This window comes from Mchenga conophoros, linkage group LG22 (genome assembly GCF_057382185.1).
Source record: "Mchenga conophoros isolate Kocher_MC1m ecotype Shallow Benthic linkage group LG22, M_conophoros_male_GT1.1, whole genome shotgun sequence".
Lineage (NCBI taxonomy): Eukaryota > Metazoa > Chordata > Actinopteri > Cichliformes > Cichlidae > Mchenga > Mchenga conophoros.
In genome coordinates this window covers 24,896,152-24,920,565 of record NC_140546.1, presented here as the reverse complement: position 1 = coordinate 24,920,565, position 24,414 = coordinate 24,896,152, and the positions used below count along the sequence as shown (strand labels likewise).

The 24,414-nt window shown below is 40.6% G+C and overlaps 1 protein-coding gene across 4 annotated transcripts in view; it reads right to left on the bottom strand.

The window, feature by feature from the left end:
- Positions 1-13,620: 13,620 nt before the first annotated feature.
- Positions 13,621-24,414, bottom strand: part of adgrb2 (adhesion G protein-coupled receptor B2) — a 253,991-nt gene continuing 243,197 nt past the window's right edge. For 3 of the 4 annotated variants that reach the window (XM_085262313.1, XM_085262315.1, XM_085262314.1), the window contains 2 exons: positions 20,380-20,433; positions 13,621-16,701 (listed from right to left, as the gene is read on the bottom strand). In XM_085262313.1, coding sequence (XP_085118439.1) covers positions 16,525-16,701; positions 20,380-20,433 — 231 coding nt within the window. In that variant the 3' untranslated portion in view covers positions 13,621-16,524. The remainder of the gene's footprint in view (positions 16,702-20,379; positions 20,434-24,414) is intronic. The other variant, XM_085262317.1, reaches the window with a different exon arrangement.

The window sequence follows — 24,414 nt, the reverse complement described above, 5'->3', positions numbered from 1 at the left end:
TGAACATGTTGAAAAAGTATAAAAAAAAAATAGAATTAAAAGAGACAAATGAACAAAGCAAACAAAAGGAAAACGAGCAACCACAACTCCAAATAACGTCCATGTTCAAAAAGGAGCAGGAAGAAGCATAAGCTTATTTAATCCCACCCCTTTTCCACTATCTAGTATCAATAGACTACAGAAATACCTCCTTGTAATTACATTATATGTTATGTGTAATTTTTTTTTTTTAATATATACACATATATGTTTCTATCTATCCATACCTACGTATATACACACATACGCACATATACACATTTTCAATAACCCCATTAACACCTGAAGGATACACAACCTACAATTGTATATATATATATATATATATATATATTTTGTGTGTAACTTTTGTGCTCAAACAAAAATGAACAAACCCATCTATGTTTATATGGGCAGCTCCAATAAGACTTTAGTATGTTTATTAAAAATCCCTTTAAATGTAAAAAATGACAAAGAGTTTAAAGGGTAATTTAAATACAAAGTTCTACTGCATTTCTTTTATGTGGAGCAACAAAATAAAGCATACGAGGCAAAAACAGAGTTTGGACAATTCACTGTTGTATCTCTCTCCTGCACACACTGACGATAGGCTGAACCAGGGGTGGGCAATTCCAGGCCTCGAGGGCCGGTGTCCTGCAGGTTTTAGATCTCACCTTGGGTCAACACACCTGAATCACATGATTAGTTCGTTACCAGGCCTCTGGAGAACCTTAGGACATGTTGAGGAGCTAATTTAGCCATTTAAATCAGCTGTGTTGGTTCAAGGACACATCTAAAACCTTCAGGGACACCGGCCCTCGAGGCCTGGAGTTGCCCACCCCTGCCGCTGAACCATGATTTGCTTATCTGGATTCATCACTTTGTAAGACCTGTTGCCACTGATTTTTAGTCCAGCTGTTGGGTAATTCGGAATACCTTCCAGTTCCCCTTCCTTGTTTTCTTGACAGTAACCCTTCCACAGAGGCTAATTCTGATGAGGCTTCAGTGAACAGTAGATGGAACAACTGTAGGCCCAGATGCATCTGTCAGATCCTGTATCAGGTCTTTGGATATTTTATTTCCCTATTTCTTAACATGGCTTTCAGATATAGTTAAGCTGCTGTAGATAGCTTTTTTTTAGGCCTGTCACTTCCTCTTTTGTCCTCCACTTGTCAAGTTTCCTAATGTTCTAAGGGCACAGCACACCAGTCTGAGATATGCCAAGTTTCTGGCTCATGGTTCTTTGGAAATCACCTTGTTGGTGGAAAAATATAATTTCCACATATGTGGCATTTTTAATAAATTTAACTAAAGAAATCACAGGAAATTATGTGTTACTAGTTACTAGCAAATAGACTAAAGACACAAAGAGAGTTTAAATCTGGGGCTTTGCTAAGTAACTTATATGCAGAAAAAACACTGCTTCTTCCCTTGAGTTATAGGTGCCTTTTTTATGGCTGAATGATTTACAGCTCAGTGTTACATGGCTTAGGAAACAAACAAACCACATATATGTTCACATTTAGGCAATAAAAATAAGATATTATGTGCAAACTTGAGCATTGGCAGTTTATACTTAGACAAAGCTAGCTTAAACTAGTGTATGAATAAATCTGACATTTTCTTGTCTTTCTAACAAAAGTAACCTATACACACAGCCTAAACATTAAGTTTCCCGTTTGAGAGTAATTTCTTAGCTCACAGTCCAACCGAAAAGACTTATATCACCTTAGCTAGCAGAGCAACTATCTCCAACACACACAGCAAGCTTGCTGAAAAGAATGACTTAAGTGCAGGTGGGAGGCATGGGGGAGGCTCATTTGGACTCCTCATGACTGACCGCGATTGAACAATTGGCATTCGAGAGGCTGGCATGGCTGTCTCATTACCCCTGTAACCAGAGGTGTGTGTGTGTGTGGGCACATCATGATTCCTCACCTTCCCATTCCTGTCAATGTATCTCCTACACCCTGTCCTCTGACAAACAACCTAGAGGTTTACAGCCACCTGCACAGCCCGTGTTCTTTTTTTGGCGTTCTGGCCTTTCGGTTCGACACGAGAGGGTTAAGACGCCGTTAAAGATATAACAGGTCGCATGTGTTGCATTATTGGGTGTCTCGGCATGCAAGGGAGGCCGCGGTGGATTGCATTAGCCTAAGCTTGCCACTAAATTATGCCAGTGTTTCGAGAAGCCCTTGGCAGTGCGTGGAGAGGCAATTTATTCTGACTAAATGTAGGTTGCCGTGATATGTGAGGAGTGCTTTGTGGAGAGAGCTTGGTTGAGCCAAAAGAAGCTTCAATGAGTCCTTTACCTCAGCTTTGAATAAATCACCCTCAAAGTGTCAAAGACCACTTGTGTTTTATCCCAGTCTGTATGATGGAGACGGAAACACTCAATGGATTAGCATGGCTAGAATTTGGATGAGGGACAGCAAGGGCATCTCATATGGACAGCTATCTGAAACCATTGTGGAAATGCAATCTCAAAGGAGAAGTCTGGCAGTGCCATCAGTGCCGAAGAACCATGCCAAAACTGAAATGCTGGCATTACAAAGCATTCAGGGATCTGATCCATAACAGCACAGATGAGAATAAGCTGTGTAGTCAAACCTCACGAAAAGAGATGTCCAAGCAGGTTATTAGCAGCTTTAACTTGGTTTTAAGTTTTGGACAGCTGTTTTTATGCTGAAATTCATCAGCTTTGCCCCTATATCCTCAAGAAAACTTTCATGATTATTTTCAGCTTTGCTCCGTTTTACTTATCAGGGCTTTTGTCCACTTTGGCCTTGTCCACTCTACCCTCTGTTCTAATCTGTCAGTCTGCTCCTTTCTCACTGTCCTCTCTGAGCAGCATGGCACCAGAGCCTGTGGGACAGAACCATCTGTCAGCCACAGAGGAGGGACAGCTAGACATGCTACCGCCATTACAGCGATGGATTTCTACTGTTCCCTGTCTCAGGACGAAAACTCCTTCCTCGCATGCCAGGCACACTCTCTCTTTGTTGTAGAGCCAAAAATGTGACATGTTATTCCACTCGCAGGTTCATTCTGCATACAGCATCCCCAAGTTACCTCACACTGTCACTTTGCCCAAATTTTTCAAAGTTCCAGAGATGTTCATTGTTTTACATCTCAAAAGTATTTTTTTTTTGCTTGGTTTTTTACTTCGCTTGTCAATCTTGGTCCTTTTTGCACCCCATTTCCTCTCGGGCTCACTCGGAGTTTCTCACTGCAGAGCTAAAATAGCCCGAGGCTGTGTCCACCAGGGATATTTTTCTGTTTTTCACAGCTATTGTGTAAACATTCTTGTATAGATTATACCACTTGCCAAAAGAAAAAAAATATATTAGTTAACCTTTGATTCCAAAAGCTTGGAAATTTCATTAAACGGGTAAAATGAGAGGGACAAGATTTCCCTTAAGTAACCTGCAAATACCGAATCCACATTGATCACAATGCGCTATAATACAAAAACAATGCTTTAGTCCTCATTCAACAAGTACAGAAACAGAGTCGGGAACAGTAAGGTATAACAGTACTGATTTTATATCCTCATACACAGTGGAAACCCAAGCTGCAGATCTATACAAGTGTACAAAATGCACAATAAGGATCTCCCAAAATAAACCATGCAAACTTACGCCATATTTACTTTTACGGGAACAGTGTTGTATATTGCATTTATTCATTTTGGGTAAAAAAAAAATAGTGCAAAGTGCAGACTTTTGTTATTTGGTCTGCTGAAAGCCATTTAATATATCTGACATATTTTGAGTTTTAAAATATATTTTTTACATTTATGTGGATAGAGTACGTGTGTAATATTCATTTCATTGTTGAGTAAAATTTGAGTAAGTGTTCAGGAAGAAATATCAAGTGAAACAAGTTTTTGATCACAAGTTTTTTTCTGCTACCCAGGTATGTTTAAAAACGTGTTATCAAAATGACTTGATAGTTTTATTTAATTGTGTAATGCTTATTGCTTCTTTAAGATTCAATAATTATATTTTAGAATTAAAAATATCATTTATAATAAAGACCTCGTGCAATACTGATGAATTATCCATTACAGAAACATTAAAAAATGATTGACGTAATTACCAGTACTTTTAATTTAAGGCAGCTGTGGCATAAACTTTACACTGAGTAGTGATCTAATAAATGTGTTAAGCACTGTACATTGAATTTTCTAACCTATAAACTTGTTGGCCTTCATAAAACATTAGCTGATATTTGTGGAACATAACTCATGTGTTGGCTACATATATGTTTGCCTGTGTAACAGGTAGGATCATGCATTGTGTCAAAATACCACTACAGACCAAGATCCTCACATTGTCTGTTGGTTATTTTTGCAGTAATGATGACACTAGGACTATAGAAACATTTATGTCAACGTGCACACAGGCACACAGTTCAGTAGCTGACTAACCTAGCTTGCAGCATAGCCTTTGTGCCATTGCTCACTGAGCAGAAGTAATGATAGTGTAGTTCTACCATTTCACAAATATCTTTGCCTCTAACTCCGTTAAGCACATACAATATACATTTACATGAAGATGAAATGGTAATTAAAAAGAACAGTGTCTTAAAGTAATCAACACACAGTTAAGTCAATTAAACAACCTACATGTGTATTCTTCTTCTGGCCTGTATATTGTTTCAGGGCCTGGTTCATGATACAAAGGAAGGCCCTACACCACCACCTCCTTCTGATAAAATCCACCTAATTAATATCGTTGTGCATTCTGCAGATGTCACTTAAAGACAATAACTTTTAAAAATTAATGATCTCTAAGTAAGTTCAAGTGCCTTTCATCATATGCAGCATATCATGAGTGCTAGCGAAGAGAGCAGATCATATTGTTTCTGTCTTTTAACAGTTCCTAAAGTATAAGTCAGGTTACAAATTAAATAGTTTTTAATACAGTGGGGCAAAAAAGTATTTAGTCAGCCACCGATTGTGCAAGTTCCCCCACCTAAAATGATGACAGAGGTCAGTAATTTGCACCAGAGGTACACTTCAACTGTGAGAGACAGAATGTGAAAAAAAAAATCCATGAATTCACATGGTAGGATTTGTAAAGAATTTATTCGTAAATCAGGGTGGAAAATAAGTATTTGGTCAATAACAAAAATACAACTCAATACTTTGTAACATAACCTTTGTTGGCAATAACAGAGGTCAAACGTTTACTATAGGTCTTTACCAGGTTTGCACACACAGTAGCTGGTATTTTGGCCCATTCCTCCATGCAGATCTTCTCGAGAGCAGTGATGTTTTGGGGCTGTCGCCGAGCAACACGGACTTTCAACTCCCGCCACAGATTTTCTATGGGGTTGAGGTCTGGAGACTGGCTAGGCCACTCCAGGACTTTCAAATGCTTCTTACGGAGCCACTCCTTTGTTGCCCGGGCGGTGTGTTTTGGATCATTGTCATTTTGGAAGACCCAGCCTCGTTTCATCTTCAAAGTTCTCACTGATGGAAGGAGGTTTTGGCTCAAAATCTCACGATACATGGCCCCATTCATTCTGTCCTTAACATGGATCAGTCGTCCTGTCCCCTTGGCAGAAAAACAGCCCCATAGCATGATGTTTCCACCCCCATGCTTCACAGTAGGTATGGTGTTCTTGGGATGCAACTCAGTATTCTTCTTCCTCTAAACATGACGAGTTGAGTTTATACCAAAAAGTTCTACTTTGGTTTCATCTGACCACATGACATTCTCCCAATCCTCTGCTGTATCATCCATGTGCTCTCTGGCAAACTTCAGACGGGCCTGGACATGCACTGGCTTCAGCAGCGGAACACGTCTGGCACTGCTGGATTTGATTCCCTGCCGTTGTAGTGTGTTACTGATGGTAACCTTTGTTACTTTGGTCCCAGCTCTCTGCAGGTCTTTCACCAGGTCCCCCCGTGTGGTTCTGGGATCTTTGCTCACCGTTCTCATGATCATTTTGACCCCACGGGATGAGATCTTGCGTGGAGCCCCAGATCGAGGGAGATTATCAGTGGTCTTGTATGTCTTCCATTTTCTGATGATTGCTCCCACAGTTGATTTTTTCACACCAAGCTGCTTGCCTATTGTAGATTCACTCTTCCCAGTCTGGTGCAGGTCTACAATACTTTTCCTGGTGTCCTTCGAAAGCTCTTTGGTCTTGGCCATGGCGGAGTTTGGAGTCTGACTGTTTGAGGCTGTGGACAGGTGTCTTTTATACAGATGATGAGCTCAAACAGGTGTCATTCATACAGTGGGGGGACAGAAAAGCTTCTTACAGAAGACGTTACAGGTCAGTGAGAGCCAGAGATTTTCCTTGTTTGAGGTGACCAAATACTTATTTTCCACCCTAATTGTGTGGATGCTTTAAGCATCCACACTATTGAGTTCCTCTTGGGACTTCCGTACACTTTTTGGCACTTAACTACTTCCACAATTTTCAGCCGATTTTCACCGTTCAAATTTTAAAATATTCTGCTATTTCTGCTAATTCCTGCTATGTCTTTTGGTATTTTTCACTATTATACTTTTTAAAACATTAAGCTTAATTTGTCCCATTGAAATGAATGGGAAACTTCTGCAATTCTGCTAAAATTTGCTTGTTTCTGAAACTTAACTACTTCCTCATATTTTCACGTAGAACAACCATTCAAACTTTAAAATGTTCTCAAATTATTGGGCTATTCAGGTATGATTCAGCTTTTTCAAATCTTTTACCGTTTTACCTTTATGCCTCTTAAAGTTTTCAGTTGCAAAATTTTGATTTTTCACAAAATACATGCGTTGTTATGGTTGCTATGCACTTGGCTTCCAGTGTGCCACTGAAGGTTTTGCAGTCTTCTCTTCATGTCCGAACAACTTCTTGCTACTTGCTCAATCTTCACTCAACTTCCACAAATTATACATCAAAACATAGGTATTTTTGCTGGGTTTCCGAAAATGTCACTATCATTGTTGTGGTATTCATAGAACTTTCGCAAATCTCCTCAGACCAACACAATGTCGGAAAACTCTCCATATAAAGTCAATGGAGAGTTTGTTCAAAATCACCGCTGCATTTCTGTAATGAGAGGCATATTCGAATCGTCATATCTCCTTAACGAAGCAAAGTTAAGACATGAGGCTTGTCCCGGTATATCTTCAGACACTCGTGACGCTCACAATTCAAGAATTTCTTTCTCACGTATTACCGTTCTGAAATGAGTTGGACTTGTTTGAGGGTAGGAAATTCGTCCGTCGCTCAGATTTCTTCAGATTTCAAACCCTGGAAATGAACCACTTTTTTTCTCTCGTCATAACTTTTTGTTGGATTTCCACAGAGACCTGAAAATTTCCATGACTATTCACCAAAGCCTGCTGTCTCTTACGGTGAAAGAATGATATCGATACTCCAAATAGATTTCGAGTTACAAAGCGTTGTTTGAGGGCAAGTCAAGCCAGTTTTTGCTTCGCTCTACTCAGTTATGGTGCATTAGAAGTCAAATATCTTTAATAATTCACATTTTAATGATAAATTGTCAACACTGGAAGATTCCCCCATCTCTTCTGAACAAAACGGTGTAAGAATGACCGCTCTAGCCCCTACGGTTAGGAAATTATGGTCATTTGTTTGAGGGGAGTCGTCACTATGAGAAATAGGCTGCAATAATCCTGTGCCTCTCTGTGCTGCGTGTGTAAATAGATGCACCTGTTTTGGCGGGAAAAAGTACACAGGCTCTCTGATTGGTGGATTCAAATTCAGCAGCTCCCAGGCTGACCTAGAAACTTACTTCTCTCTCCCTGTGCATTTTTTTGCTGATTTTTTCATTTAACAAGTATATTTGAGGGACCCTCAGCATGTTCAGCATTTTTTCAGCTGTCCATTTTGCTTTTCCAATTTTTCTGTTTAACTTATTACTATTGTGCTAAATCATACTATTTCTGCTATTTTATAAGATTTGTGCAAAATATAGTATTTCTGCCAAATATAGTATTTCTGATTATTTATAGTTTTTCTACTAAATCATAGTACAGTATTTCTGCTTTTTATAGGATTTGTGCTGAAACATAGTATTTCTACTAAATATAGTATTTATGCTTAATCATACTATTTCTGCTTTTCATAGAATTTGTGCCTAATATAGTATTTCTGCTAAATTACAGTATTTATGCTTTTTATACTATTTGTGCTAAAACATAGTATTTCTACTAAATGTAGTATTTATGCTTAATCATACTATTTCTGCTTTTTATAGGATTTGTGCTTAATATAGTATTTCTGCTAAATTATAGTATTTCTGCTTTTTATAGTATTTGTGCTAAAACATAGTATTTCTACTAAATGTAGTGTTTATGCTTAATCATACTATTTCTGCTTTTTATAGGATTTGTGCTTAATATAGTATTTCTGCTAAATTATAGTATTTCTGCTTTTTATAGTATTTGTGCTAAAACATAGTATTTCTACTAAATGTAGTATTTATGCTTAATCATAGTATTTCTATATATTTCTGCCAGGTCCCCAGGCAGCCAATCCTCTGTGAGGACTGAGACATTCAAATTTTCAAATCAGGGCCTGCACGGCTTCCCAGCCAATCATATATGTGTCCTGAGGCATTCAAATTTGCATATTGGGGAATTCGTGGCTTCTAAGTCAACAAGTCATCCATGTCATATATCTCTAAAAATTCATATTTTAATGATAAATTGTCAACACTTGAAGATTCCCCCATCTCTTCTGAACAAAACGGTGTAAGAATGACGGCTCTAGCCCCTACGGTTAGGAAATTATGGTCATTTGTTTGAGGGGAGTCGTCATTATGAGAAATAGACTGCAATCCGGTTGTTCAGTGATGACGCGACGAATCCTACTTCCGGATCTAAAGTAGTCTGCGTTTAATATGGCATTTGTGTTGTTAACATGTTTAATATTATGTATTTTCTTCTATTTGATCTCAAAAAGCTCCTAAAACAGTCAGCGATCACTGTTGACCTCCCTCGGCTTTTATTACTGCTAATCATTTATTTAAGCTCAGTTTTTAAAACCTTAGGATGTAACTACAGCCCAGCCCATGCAGCAGTATATGAATGACTAACCTCGTATTGTGGATGGATTATCTCAGTTGTTCTCCTGGCTGAAGTTTGGTCCGTTTACAGCATCCTGCCATGCAATTACATTTGTTCCTGACCACCGAGAACACTCACGGTAACTTTTATCAAGTGGAAAAAAAGTTAGCTTGTTTATATTATGCTAACATAGCTGTGTCGCTAGCGGTCACGTAGCACATCATTATATACCAGCTAGCCAAACTTCAGTAACCCTACAAACGTCACTGCTGTTTAGCTTTCTGTCTTCATTTATGTTGGAAGTGATAACAGAGCTGTACGTTTTAATTTGTTTCCAAAACCCCGCAGTCAGGACATGCTATATTGTATTTAGATAGAAGCTAGCGAGCTAACTCCCTGCTAACTTCTAACTCCGTTAAATGTCATAAATTCTGTTTTCATGGATGCCTGGATGTTAAACTCAATTGTTACACCTGGTAGAGCAGAACGCTGATCATTTTATTAAAGATGAAAGACTTTAGACAGTTTTTCAACTCACAGTAATGCCATAGTGATCGTTTGATATATGGACCTGCAGCGGAGTTTAGACCCAGACACGGCTAATGACGTCAGACTGAACAACCGGATAATCCTGTGTCTCTCTGTGCTGCGTGTGTAAATAGATGCACCTGTTTTGGCGGGAAAAAGTGCACAGGCTCTCTGATTGGTGGATTCAAATTCAGCAGCTCCCAGGCTGACTGAGCTAGAGACTTACTTCTCTCTCCCTGTGTGTGTGTGTGTGTGTGTGTGTGTGTGTGTGTGACAGAGAGAGAGAGAGAGAGAGAAGGCCTTTTAATGGGATGATCTCATTCTAAGATTCAAATTCAATATATTTAGACTGGTTGACTGAATTGGATCTTGTGTGTGTGTCTCTCTGTGCATGTGTGTTTCCTTATGTGTACATATTTCTGATTGTGTGGCTGTTATATATTTTTTTGCTGATTTTTTTCATTTAACAAGTATATTTGAGGGACCCTCAGCATTTCTTCAGCTGTCCATTTTGCTTTTCCAATTTTTCTGTTTAACTTATTACTATTGTGCTAAATCATACTATTTCTGCTATTTTATAAGATTTGTGCTTAATATACTATTTCTGCTTTTTATAGGATTTGTGCTTTAATATAGTATTTCTGCTTTTTATAGGATTTGTGCTTAATATACTATTTCTGCTTTTTATAGGATTTGTGCTTAATATAGTATTTCTGCTAAATGTAGTATTTATGCTTAATCATACTATTTCTATATATTTCTGCCAGGCAGCCAATCCTCTGTGCGGACTCAGACACATATCACATATCAGGGCCTGCACGGCTTCCCAGCCAGCCAATCATGTCTGAGGTCTTCCGTTTCCTCTCTCGTCATATCTCAGCGACGGTTGTACAAAGAGCAATGAAAATCGCAGTCAAAGTACACCAAAGTCCGCTGATTCACCCAGTACAAGAATTATGCCTCTAGTCCACCTAGTTTTTGAGTTACACAATGTTTTGTAACTCCAAAAAACGGCGTTGTTCGCCTCTCACCGGGATCTAATTCTGACTGCTCATCACCCTGTTTTTCAAAATGGCTCCTCTCTTTCCCAGTGGCGCAGTTGGTAATGACACGGGTCTGCAAGCCAAAGATCGTGGGTCCGATTCCACCTTGGTCAACATGTTTTTTTCCCTACAAATTAATACACTGTCACAGACCAGTAATTCATATTCATCATTTATTACAATTCTGCAAACTTTTATGATTTTATCAGCTTTTCTAATATGGACCTCACATTCTTAACACTCCATGGCACAAATACTCTTCCCTTTAGGCTCTGTGTATGTGTGTGTGTGTATCAATATTTCTCCCATTTTAAAGTATTACTCCTCCATAATTGTATTTCTGTTAAATCAAAGTACTTTTACTACATCTTAGTACTTCTGCTCAATCATAGTATTTCTGCTAAATCATTGTTATTATGCTATATTGTAGTATTTCTGCTCAATCATACTATTTCTACTATATTATATTTTTCTTTCTAAATATAGCATTTCTGCTATATAATTGTATTTCTGCTATGTTATAATATTTGTGCTAAACCAGAGTATTTGTGCTGTATCATAGTATTTCTGCCAAATTATAATATTTGTGCTAAAACATAGTCTTAATTTAAAATTACAATATTCATAGTTCATCACAGTGTCTCTGGTAAATCACAGTATTTCTGCTATGTTGTACTATTTTTCTAAATCATAGTGTTTCTGTAATGCTTAAGTATTTTTGTCTAAATATATTCTTTCTGTTATCTTATACTATTTCTCCTAAATTCTTGTATTTTTGAGAAGTTATCATGTTTCTGGTAAGTTACAATATTTCTGCTAAGTTCTGCTATGCTATTGTATTTCTGCCAAGTATTATGTTTCCTCTAAGATATTGCAGTTCTGCTAAGTTATTCCATTTTAGCAAAGTTCCTTTGCTTCTGCAAAGTTTTTACAATTTCTGCAACTTTTCAGCTTTTTCAGCTACTTTTTGCATACAGCTTCAGCTTTAAAGCATCCACACTGCATTTTCGCAGGAAATGCAAATTTTTCTCGTTTACAAATAAATTCTTTACAAATCCTACCATGTGAATTCATGGATTTTTTTTTCACATTCTGTCTCTCACAGTTGAAGTGTACCTCTGGTGCAAATTACTGACCTCTGTCATCATTTTAAGTGGGGGAACTTGCACAATCGGTGGCTGACTAAATACTTTTTTGCCCCACTGTATATGCTACCATGTACTTACCTAGTGAAACTTGACTGAGTAGCAGTGCGTCACTTCCACTTTGCACAAATCTCAGCACAATCTAGATACAGTTTCACTGCATGGAAGGGGAAAAAGTAGCCGCATCTAAAACAGCTGTCAACCACAGTGGTTATATTGAAATAGGAAAAAAAAACATCACAAGAAAAAAAATCCCTACCTGGAAAAAATGTATACATCAATAAATAAAAGGCACTGTTCTGTGCCATGCAGTTCAGAATCTTTCTTTCCAAATAAACCAATGACATAAAAGTAATGACAGTGCAGTGATATAAACCTTTTACAGTGCAGCTGTATGTCAGCTCATTTTTGGCATTAAGTTTCACCAATTAGTAATGCTATGCTGGAATCACACCACATGGCAGTGACTGTCTCCTAAGGTAGCCTATGTAGTAATATGATAAAACACAGAGTTTAGTTTTATTCAGTGTTGCCATGTTGCTAGCTATATATGACAAAACTAGCGGATCCTGTGAATGTGTAAATAAAGGTATACATTTTGTGGGGACCCTGCAGTTCTGGATTAGTTGCTTAGGATGGAGTATGGTACTCCAGCACTGGGGAAAAAAAAATAGCTTCCTCTGTAAGTCCTATCCTTGTTTCTGGACATTGCCAATACTGTAATATCATCCTAAACGAACAACAAGACAAAAGGTGAACAAGAGTGCTTGTTTCAGAAGCTGTAGCCAAGACATCCGGGAGGAGGGGGGCTCACCATGTTTTTGCTGCATCGCTATTTTTGTTTGCCCTGGCTATATTAAACTTTCAGGACTTGCTGCAAAAACACACTAATCTCCGAGCGCCGTCAGGAACACGTACGTCTGGCTCTGAGGTTTCTGCTGGACGCGGCCTGTGTCGAGTTGAAATTTGTCATATCTTCCTCCCGCCGATGTCTGTCCCCGCTTCAAGTTTTTTCACTGTTATTTGTCAACAGAGTCTCTCCTTAGGTCACCAGTGACACACCAAGCACTGCAACTTAATTACCCACAAACCTTTGGGAGAAATAACCAAGAAGTTCCTCTTATCACTGTGACTCTTCTGCCAGAGGTAATGTGAAAACTCCTTCCGTGCTTTTACTCTGTCACCATGCATTTCATCCTTGGGGCTAGCTTTTCTTCCTCATCTGACCTCTCTCTCATCCCTCTCCCTCCCTTGAGAAAGTTTCACTTGGTGGCCTTTCTCCGGGGTGACTGATGGCTCCTCTATGGGCAGACTCATCCAGACTTAATTACCCACAAGCCCCTCAGAGGGCAAATGCAGAGTGACCGGGGCATGCGCACTATGTCATCCCCTCTCCCCCTCTTGCTCCTTTAGTCCAGCATCGCTGAGTGGATTGTTAAAGCCCATCCACTGTGTCCTTTTTTTCCACTATGTTACATAATAAAACCGCATTTGTTTTTTGGGCGGGTGTGGATGTGGGGGGTTCTTCCTTGGAAGAGGATGCGATTAGCATAAGTATTACCCCCACCCCCACCCCAGTTATTCCAGTTTAACCAGACTTCAAACCAGCAGAAATGTTCTTGTTAAATTTTCAGACAGACCAGCGGGGCCTCTGATTGGTCACAGTTAAGCTTCAGTGCTGCTGGCTAACAAAGTTCGTCATGCCCAAACACCCAAAGTGGTATTGTGAAAAAAACAAAACCCCAAACACGGGATTGTACACTCCAAATCAAGACAGAGGCTACTTGTATTCCTCCGCAAATGCCCTTGATGCAGCTCACACCCACACACAACACACCGGGATCGATTTGAAAATTTATTTTCATATAAAAAAGACACTATGAAAACATTAGAGGACTACTTTGTACAATCTTATGTATAAAAAGAACAAAAATGGAGAAAGGGATGAGTTTTCAGTAATAAACCAGGAATGTTGGATGGTTGTAGCAGTCGGGTTAACACTGAAGCATCAGGGTGGAGGGCGAAGGTGAACATGGGGTGGGGGGTGGGGGGGTTAAGTTGGCTTGAACATGGAGTTGAGTTGCAAATTTTCTCTCCTTAGCTTTGTACTTGTTTGTGTGGGTTGATTCTTGTAAGACTGACAGGAAGAAAAATTGAGATGGCATTCTGACCGGCATCTTCTTGTGGTTAAATATGCATCGCAGAAGAGGAAAACGTTGAAGATTCGAAATGTTAAGACCCAAGATGAATATCTCAATCAGACAGGCAGCGTCTCACTTACCATTTACTCCGAGAAGAAAACTTAAAAGCCATTCATCACCGCGCCTGAAGCTGTTCACGCCGCAATAAACAAATCGGGGAGGGGGGCTGTATCAAAACGTCACATTGTGTGAAAATCAAACCTGACTATTGTTGTGGGTTTCTGATGGGAAGGGGGGGGGGGTCTACAAATGATTGGTTTCTCATGGACTCACATGGGGGCCTGGCAGATAGTCGCTTTGTTCTGTTGGACACACTGTGCAGTAGATCTGGAAAAGCAGAGCCTCCTCACAGAAGGTCAGGTGAATGTGACCTTAGCTCGGCAACTTGGGATCAAACCTATCTCGCTCCTCTGAGAGAGGGCGAGCTGTAGGTTTGCTTATCGGCTGATTAACTTGAAAGGTTAGGAGGGCCGCGCTCTTGTCTCACCATCTGCGCTGTGCTGCTCTACTACCACATTAGGGATCTTTAAACAGATGGTTTGAGGGCTGCATTGGAAAATGTCAGGACAAATCGCCATCCCCGGATAATTACTGTTTTTGAGCGCTCCCCTTCCTCGGCATCTCTGCCTGCCTCTGGCTTTTTTTCTTTTTTGCTGTGTATATTTAGAACTTTCCTCCTCGGCTACCATTTTTCTTCGTTTCTTCACCCATAAGCTGTCTCTATTTTTTTTTCTATCCACACTGTTAGATTAATGGCAGCTGCTTTGAACATAGACAGAAAAGTTATGGAGCTATCATTTGAATTCATCCTGCACTCTCTGACACTTTCTCTCTGCTGGTGTGTGGAGGACTGATGTGCTAATGTAGCAGCAGCAGAAAACTGGTTGTCCTTTTGTAACCGCTGAAGTACGGAGGTAGAATGTCAAGCAGAAAACATCACCATCGGCTCCTCTTCAGTCTGACACCTTGTAGCCTTATAACCTGTGATTCCCTCCCCGTCTTTCTGCGAGCGGGGAATTACATATCTCTGCTCTGCTGCTAGACTTCATGCCTTCTAGGAGCACGACACTGAGTGGGCAGAGTGAGCAACAGAGGAGCGGCGCTGTAAGCAAAGAAAGGCATGTTTGTAGAGCTCGTGATGAAGTCCTCGGATCGTGTGATGTCTCATTACTGGATTCAAAATCCTCCTCAGGTCATTTGAAGCTAACAGAGGTTTTTTGACTGGGGGAAACTGATCAATTCTTCACTCTAAAGCAGCACATTTCTCAGGATCTCAAAAGCATTCCTTGTAGGCAGAAGTGCCTGAGATATTCTTCTTTTCTGGCTTTACTATGACTGGTGATGGTTGAAATGGAGTCAGATATTTAAGTCTTATACTACTCTTTTCTTTAAGCAGCAGAGGGGAAAAGAAGGAGATGCATGAATCTGCATGAGTCGCATCCTTTTTTGTTCCCTCTATTGGGGGCAGTGGGCGGGGGATCTCACGTGGTGCACATTATGTCAGAAAGCAAGCTCACATTTATGTGCTGTGTAACTGTTTACAGGAAATAAAACAAATAGATATATAATAAGAATGAAAAAGCATCACAAGCACAAACCCAACCAAATTCTCCAAATGAATCGATTCTTTTTTCATCAATGGGACCATAGAACACAACTCGGTTGGTAGTTATTTGTTTCAGTCGTGTTATTTTTCCTGTAGGGGAGGACATTTGTTTTTTATTTTGGGGAACCAAACCATAAAGAAAAATACCGAGTGAAGGAATGTGATGTTAACACAAAGAGTGCGATAGGAACGGGTGAATAAAAGTGTTGAAATGAAACCTGAAAAACAGAAGAGAGGATGGCACATATCATCGAGAGGCTCTGTCCCCACCCTCCGCCCCCACCCGCCCCCACATTCCCTGTCCGTTCAAATAAGAAAAAAAGAAAAGAAAAAAGGAATAGATAAAGACTGACCAATTTGATTCTCAAGGGGGAAAGCAAATTGAGAACAGGGTGCCTTGGAAGGGAGGCGGAGGAGGGGAGGCTACCCAAGTGTGAGAAACCTCAGTGAGATCTTTTCCCCTTGCTATAAAACAAATATCTCCCACCCCCACCTCAAAGTCATGAAACAATTGAAAGAGGTTATCTTTTTTTATCTTCTCCAGAATAAAATCAAGACAATTTCTCGGAAATAAGTTTCTTATAGTTTTTTTTTTTTTCTCTTTTAAAGTTCATTTAAAAATCTTCTCTTTTTTAATCAGTCACAGACATGTCAAGCCCCTGTTCTTTCTTTTCAATAGTCTTTGCGAAAATATAGAGTAGAACAGTCTTCTTTCCATGTCTGTCCGCTGCAGCAGTAAACATACACTATGGGATCCGACAGAGCACATCGCAGGAGATGGGGAGGCGGGGAGTAGTAGAGAGTGTGTGTGTGATCCTTGCAGAGAACTCGTGTACCTATGTATAGCTTTTCAGTAGTCCGGTGTCTCTGTGTGCATCTGCACCTCGGCACGAGAGAGCGTGTCTGTTTCAGTGGGTGTCTTCACACGTCTGCGTGTCTTCACACTTCAGTCTGGAAGTCTCCCTCGGATGAGTCGGGGGTGTTAGCCGAGGACGAGTCCCAGTTTTTATTGTGCAGTTCCATCCGGTCCTTCTGCTCCCCGGGCACGATGGACAGCTCGGGGGTCATGGTCTTGAAGCTGTCCCAGGAGCTTTGGTCCTCTGGGGTTGACTTGTCCTAATAGAGAAGAAGGACAAAGAGAGGGGGCAGGAGGACGACCATGTTAGGAAAATTCTGAAAACGCTTTCATGCCGTCTGATGGAGAATTACATTTTACAAGATAATATTATCCCCGTATCTTTTCCTAATTACAGGCTACAACTAGCACTCATCTGCTTAGTTTAGTGTAAATAAAGAAAAGAGGAAAAAAGAAGAGGAAAAGGAGGTTGATGACCAATGAGTGATAAGCAACATGCTTATCACTCATAAAAAGGTCTACCGAGTGTAATTTGTGCAAAAACTGAAGTGTAAATGTAATTTCACGAGAGAGATGTTTTAGCAGAGCACACGCACCACCCTAGGAAGTTCGGTTTCATTTAACGACCAGAGCAATAACCGCGTTTCACGAGATATCAGAAGTGCAATATTTTTCAGCCTGTGTACCCGCTGTATCTGTGGGTAACACAGTCGTCATGTAAAATAAATGATCGCCACCAGCACAGGGGAGCGCTGACGTTTGGTTTTACCGGCAAATAAAATGATTTCGATAATTAGACTGAACTGTTGAGTTGTTTACCGTCTGTGTGATCTTGTAACCGCTCTCGTTCCTTGCCAAGTTGGACTTGTAGCGATTACTCTTGGCCAGTACCAATCACTGATGGATGTAATCTCACTGCTTGTTTCATTTTTTTCTCTCTTTTTTTTTTGTTGATATATGTGTATATCAACACGATAACAGCTTCTGGGGCTTCCTGGTGACAGGATTTACATTTTTCGTACTTTTTTCCCTAAACTAACAAGCTCATGCCTTCTGCTTCTGGGTCTGTGATGCTCTGTTTTTCTCTCGCTGCCAATTATAGCATATTGGCTTATCTGTACATCCAATGTCTGAATTTGGATTTATGATTGTGGGACTGAGATCTGAGCTCATAAATCTGGCTCTGATATTACATCACTGACCTTCAGCAGCTTCTCCCCCTGCCTTCATCTAGTCTTCATTCAGACTTCAAAGTAAAAAATACAGCAACAGGGATATATGATGAGTTTGCCAGTACAATGTTATACACTCACCAGCCACTTTGTCAAGTACACCTGTTCAACTGCTCATGAACACAAATATCAAACCACACAATCACATGGCAGCTATTCAGCAATCCGAGACCATGTCTGCATGCCTAAATGCTATTAAGATTTTTCTGCAAAAAAATACTCTGGATTTACAGAAAACATTCCAAAAAAGAGAAAATATCCAGGAGCAAAAATGCCTTGTTGATACCAGAGGACACAGGAGAATGGTGAGGATCCTTTGAGTTGATAGGAAGGCAACAGTAACTCTCATAACTGCCCGTTACAAATGTGCAAAAGAGCCTTGCTGAATGCACATTATGTTGTGCACCTTGATACAGACGGGGATACAGCAGCAGAAGCTCACTCCTGTTAGCTAACATCAGGAAACTGAGGCTACAATTTGCATGTAATCACTAAAATTGGACAACAGAAGATAGGAAAATCATTGCCAAGTCTGAATTGTTTCTTTGTCAATTTCTGCTTCTGATATTTGGACGGTCGGGTCAGAATTTGGTGTAAACAGCATGAATCCATACTGCCCTGTATCATCTCACTGATTGTGGTGTAATATTGGAGGGGATATTTTGCATCACTGAAACATCACAGTATATTTGAGTATAGTTGCTGACCGTGTCAGTCCCTTTATGAACACAGTGTACTCATCTTCTGATGGCTGCATCCAGCAGGATAACGCACCAGGTCACAAAGCTCAGATCATCTCAAACTGGCTTCTTCAACATGACAGTGAGTTCATTGTAGTCACTGGCCTCCACAGTCAGCAGATCTCAATCAATTAGAGCATCTTTGGGATGTGGTTGAACAGTAGATTCACATCATTGGTGTGTGCCTGACAGAGCAGATCTGCAGCAACTGTGTGATGCTATCATGTCAACATGGACCAAAATCTCTGAGGAATGTTTCCAGCACCTTGTTGAATCTATGCTATGAATAGAATTAAGGCAGTCCAGTCGGCAACACAGTATGTGCAAGGTGTACCTAATAAAGTGTCTGGTGAGCATAATTAAATCAAAGAAATACGAATAATAGGAATACGAAAATCGGGAAAATGTTTCAAAAAAATCCTGTAAAAACAATTCAATGGGAACATTTTATTTAGCCTGCAGGGAGTTTTGGAGACGGATACACCGCAACATTCAACAAATCAACAAACAAATTTCTTAGCACTGCACTTACAGGGTTGTAACAGTGCACTAAATTAGCATTTCCATATGAACCTTGATTTCCAAGTTTTGATATGGGTAAGTTGCACAGATAAAAAAAAAACCCGTGTGTGTGTGTGTGTGTGTATATATATATATATATATATATATATATATATAATTTTTTATTTTTTTTTTGTCCATTTCAAGTCTCACTGTAAAGGTTCTTGCACTGATTGTTGCATATTACCATCAACAGAAGACAGTGACATTTACTCTCAAGTGAAGATTAAGGAACGTGGACAAGATTTCAGTAGTTACCTATCAAAAATGCTACCTCTGCTACCTCTGATGTGTGCCATTTGCAGAAATGGCACACATCTTCTGTCTCCTAACTCTCTAAACCAGAAATAAACTCACAAAAAGCATGAAAGCTTTTAAGCACGGGGTCTGTGATGGAAGCGTGCGGCCTGCAGATGAGCCCGCCATGCATGTAAAATACATGTCGGGGGATTAGCCAAAAAATGGAATTAGAGGAGGTGGCATTATTCATCAGATAAGGGCCATTATTCAAATTGGACTCGTTATCTCCCAGCAATCTCACACAGTGATTTCACAGACACAAACGGGGAAAGACACCAGGGATCGCTGGAACAAATGACTCTTGGTGGAGCAAAAACATACAAAGACAAAAGAACAAGGTGGACCACTTGTGATGCTTTCCAGACACAATGAATCCAGCTGCTTTGTTCTTACTGAGCTGGAAATTCATCTTCTAAAATAATCATTCAGAAGATGAATATTTAAAGTATTTTCACTGGTCATCTTGAGAGTAGATGCCCGTCTGGACATATAATTAAGAAGAGAGAGAGCTCTACCGTTTCTGTTCTTCATCACCACCTCCCAGTAGCTCTCTTGCAGCTTTCACTTTTTTGTTTTGTTTTCCACAATCTTACCTTTGCTTTATTTCAGAAACTCCTCTGAAGTACTCACATATAACTCATTTTGAGTTATTCACACCCTCAGTCCCTGTCTGTCTCCACACACACACACACACACACACACACACACACACACGACTCATTGATCTGCAGTTGCACAGCACTCCCCCCCCCCCACACCCCCTCGCAGTGTGTGTTGATCGTTGCTGAGGCGCTAGGGGGCAATATCTGCCTGATTATCATTCTCCCTGCGTCACAGCTTGACAGTTGGTAAAATGAATACAAAAGGCATAATCTAGGAGCCAATTTGCATGCTAAATGCTGGCGAAGGAACATTTTGTAATGCAGGACTGTGGGTAAAGCTGCAGTTAAGCCCAACTTTATCCCTGGGAGACTAGGTTAACGCGATTGTGCTGCTACTGCGTGTCTACCCCTTCCCGTTCACCATCTCTGCCTGACTCCGTTCCCTCCTTGCCCTCGAGCCCCATCTCATCCCTCTCTCTTTGCCAGAAACCCCCTCTACTTACACTCGATGAGTTCTTTTCACCGCCGGCAGACGAAATGCTCCATCGCTTTTCCCTCTGTGGTGATGAAATGGGAGGGAGAAGACAAGGACAGGGTGAGAGGGAGAGAGAGAGAGGAGGACAGAGGAGGAGGGAGTGGGGTGAGGGGGAGGTGGGGGGTGAGGATCACAGTCACTGACAACTCTGCCCTGAAACAACAGCATTGTTCCCACACCTTCATCAGGTGAGCAGGCAGTTGTTGCTTTGAGCTTACACCTTACCCCTCGTTTCTCCCTGTCTCCATCTCTCTCACCAGCTCTCACGAAAAAAAAAAAATATATATATATAACACACTCACACACACACATCATGCACACATGGACAGAAACAGTGCAGACAGTGATCAATGTCAGCATGGTTACAGTTGAAATGTGTTGGAACAGCCTATATTTTCAATATCCTGATCCGTCAGTGCTTAGAGGTGAACTGTGAATGCGAGGACAGAGTGAAAGAAAAGACTCTACATGCTACACAGCTGACAGTAACTAACAGTAACTACGACTACTATATAAGAGATGCGAGTATGAATATAATCTCATTCTTGAAGCCCTCCTGCACAGTGCTGGAGGGCTTTGAAGCTCATGTTTTTGGAATGATGTTGAAAGAAGATAACTAATCTGGTTATTAGTGCAAGGAAATGCTATCTTCGCTATCTGCATTATTGATTTTACACTGTAGGTGTTAACATAGCACATAAAAAAAGTTCAAGCTGGGCTATAAAGTGGACGCTGCTGACTCTGAAGGTTCTGCCTTTGGCTCAAATACATAAACCGTGTTTCCCCGGCTGTAACGTTGCAATGTTATCCTTCTTTTTTTTTTAGTCCAAAGGCGTCTGGCATTGGAGTTCTCTTGGTTATTGTGCTGACAGATCAGCAGCTTCATACAACTATGTGTTTATGCCACGGTGAGCTTGAGGTGGGGACTCATTATTTGGACTCTAACTCCCAGCCCGCCTCAGGAACGGCCTCAGATTGATTCCCAGCAGCAGTTAATATCGAACATATTGACTCAAGCTTTTCTTTTTTATCCTACATAGTTTTAAGTTTCTGCAAAAAGTTTGCAAAACACCCAATTCTATGTTCGTATTTATTCTTTTCTTTCTCTATAAAATAGTGAATTGCACAGCTTTCTTTCAGGGAGAGCTTCGCAGAGTTTGTGTGGGTGTTTGGAAGTGTGTCTTGATGTGTGTGACTAGATAAAAAGATGCAAAAATGGTGCTGCTTTGTTAGATTAAAGAGTCTTCCCCTTTAATGTCAAAAAACCACTGTTCAGGAGTCAGATTTACTGTTTCTTTCTTCGATCATGTCAATATAAGCTGTGAGCAAAATCTTGTCTTGGGCATGTCCACACTTTTTCTAGCTGTTTTCAGATCACTCCCAGGAAGTCCCATTATAATCATATTGAACTGTGATGCTGTTACGGCCCCTTATTTCCTGGATGTGACAGACTGTGATCGCACCATGGATCTCCATATCTGCGCATAGAGCAAACAAATCCTATTTTAAACCACCCACAATTCTTATGGAGGATGATCACTGGTTATAACAGCTGGTTCTCCAGCACCAACCGTGCAGCTTTCATGTCTTGATGCATGCTCAATCATCCAGGTACGGAAATAGCGCAAAGTGGATTCTGTTGCAGCGTTTTCAGTGGGAGAAACTGAAAACTGAACTACCTTTGACATGAAGCCAACATTACAGAGACACAAGGGCAACTGGTCATAACGAGACTTCCGGGGAGTGCCCTAAAAACAGCAATCATGCTGAAAGTGGTCCAAAGTGCACAAGAAGACTTTGATATACCTTATTTATATGCGTCAAAAGCCACTAGAAAAGCCAAGCATATTAGGGTTTAGGCAATAGGTTAAACTTAATGGACCATTTCTGAAGGCTGAATTTATGGCTCATTTTTCTTACATGCTTCAGTCATGATAATGAGTACCTTCATATTTCTGCCTTTCATCAATCAAAATGGCAATTTGCGATTAAACAACTACCCTTTAAAAGCCGAGTTTATGCACAATCAGTGCTCACAACTGTACCAAACAATACAGGTTTACATACCTTCGCAATTTAGCACACAAAAGCAACTCACCTGCAGCGCTCCACTGCTGTTTAATGAGGAATCATGGGGGTCCTGAAATGTACTTTCCATTATATTTTTGCAGATACAGCAGGGGAAAATTGAACTCATGTTGCTACTAGCACTGCAATACCCCAAATACACCTAACGCTGGGTAAAGAGGTTGGAGCCAGAAAGCAGAAAATTTTGCCCTGCACTTAAAAGTTTCAGGCAAGCTATGAGGTAGAAAACGCTACAAGCTGCAAGCACAACAAAGCAAAGTGAAGAGAACACGTAGGGAGTCAGTGGGAGGGTACGCACTCAAACAACGCTACAGCACAAACATCTAAGGCCATTTCTAGAAGCCTCTGCTACAATGTTGGTGGATGAGGCCCACTCTCTGCCACTCAGAACTCCCCTCATTTGGACTGTGGAATTGGAAATCGTGTCTGAGTGTGGGTGAGCAATGTGGCAGGCTGTCTCTGGGAGATGACAGGTGGGTTGTGGGTAAGTGGGTTAACTTTACCTTTGTTGACTTGGATGCCCATGGTTCTGCTGACTGTCTGGCTACATTCAAACTGGGACATGACAACAAGCATGCAACACAAAGCCCAGTCAGCAAACAAAGGACATAAAACAGGAAGAAAAAAAAAAAAAAGAGAAATCAATAAAATGTTGTAGTAAGGCAAAGAAAAGACACTGAGAATTAGGTTCTTGACATGTGTGAATACATAAATAAACTCAAACTGTGACTGGACATGAAGAGAACTGAAATCACAGTTAAACAAGAACAAAATGAAAGTAACATCAAACAATGCAGGAGCAGATTGAGTGGATGCCAGAATACAACGGTCATTTGCATCTATCAGTGGGCTTCAGGGTCACTGAACCGGACCTTGCCTGTTTCAACATTTCTGTGTGTTTATTTCATTATATCATCAAGGTAATGACTGAATCTAGATTGCCTATTCACCACTGGCATAATATATTAGGTGTTAGGGTTGGGAGGGGGCAAAAATTGTCCATGCATAGCAGTCCTTAGCACCGTTTACCCCCTTAGCTGGGAAAGAATCTGTGTCACAAGTAATAAGGCCCTTCAAAGGAGCCAAATTTGGAGAATGTAGGGTAAATAAATTCCATTAGTGTAACACATTGCAAACAAACGAGCAATCAGACACACAGGCTTGGTTTGCTGCTGCTGTCTGGGCCTCTGCAATCCAAGGCCACTGCTTCTATAGAGAAAACAGTTCCAGCATGTGATTTGGACCTTTTCACCTCCCTTTAATTGGCCCAAGGACACTAAATGAGCTAAATTAGTATTGTGCCTGTTGGTGCACGAAGCCAGTGTAAGGCTTGTTCCGCCTGGACTACCCGTCCCCTCATTAGGAGCCACTGATAGAGCCAGTGTGCTAACGCTATACTTCGCCAAGTGTTCAGTTTTCATGGGCAATTTGTGTGGAAGGATGAAAACAGCTGATGAATTTATACTCGGCATGGAGAAGGGGAGGAGGAGGCAAGGAAATAATTAAAAACAAGCTAATGAGAGGAATTAATTATTCAATTAATGCCTCAAACGTGACACCCAGGGCTGAGTTTAGAGGGAGGAATGGGAAAATGAGGGAGACAGCGAGAGGGAAAATGTCAAGCTGCGAGGACGAATAGAGGGGAGAATGAGATATGAAGAGGAAGAAGAGGGGAGGACTTGCTTTATTGCTGGAATGTGAAATTGAAACTCCTTAGCTTAATGCCGGCAAATTGACTATCGAGACCTACGGGGTTTGCAAGTGCAGGCAAATTGCCCTAACTGAGTCAACAAAAATTGGCTTCTTTGTCATTTAAAATTATACATCTTCATTTTACGTGAAACATTCCCGGAGCTTGCACATTACCCTGGCTAAATTTCCCTACAGTGGCCTCAAAACCTTGCTGGAATATCAA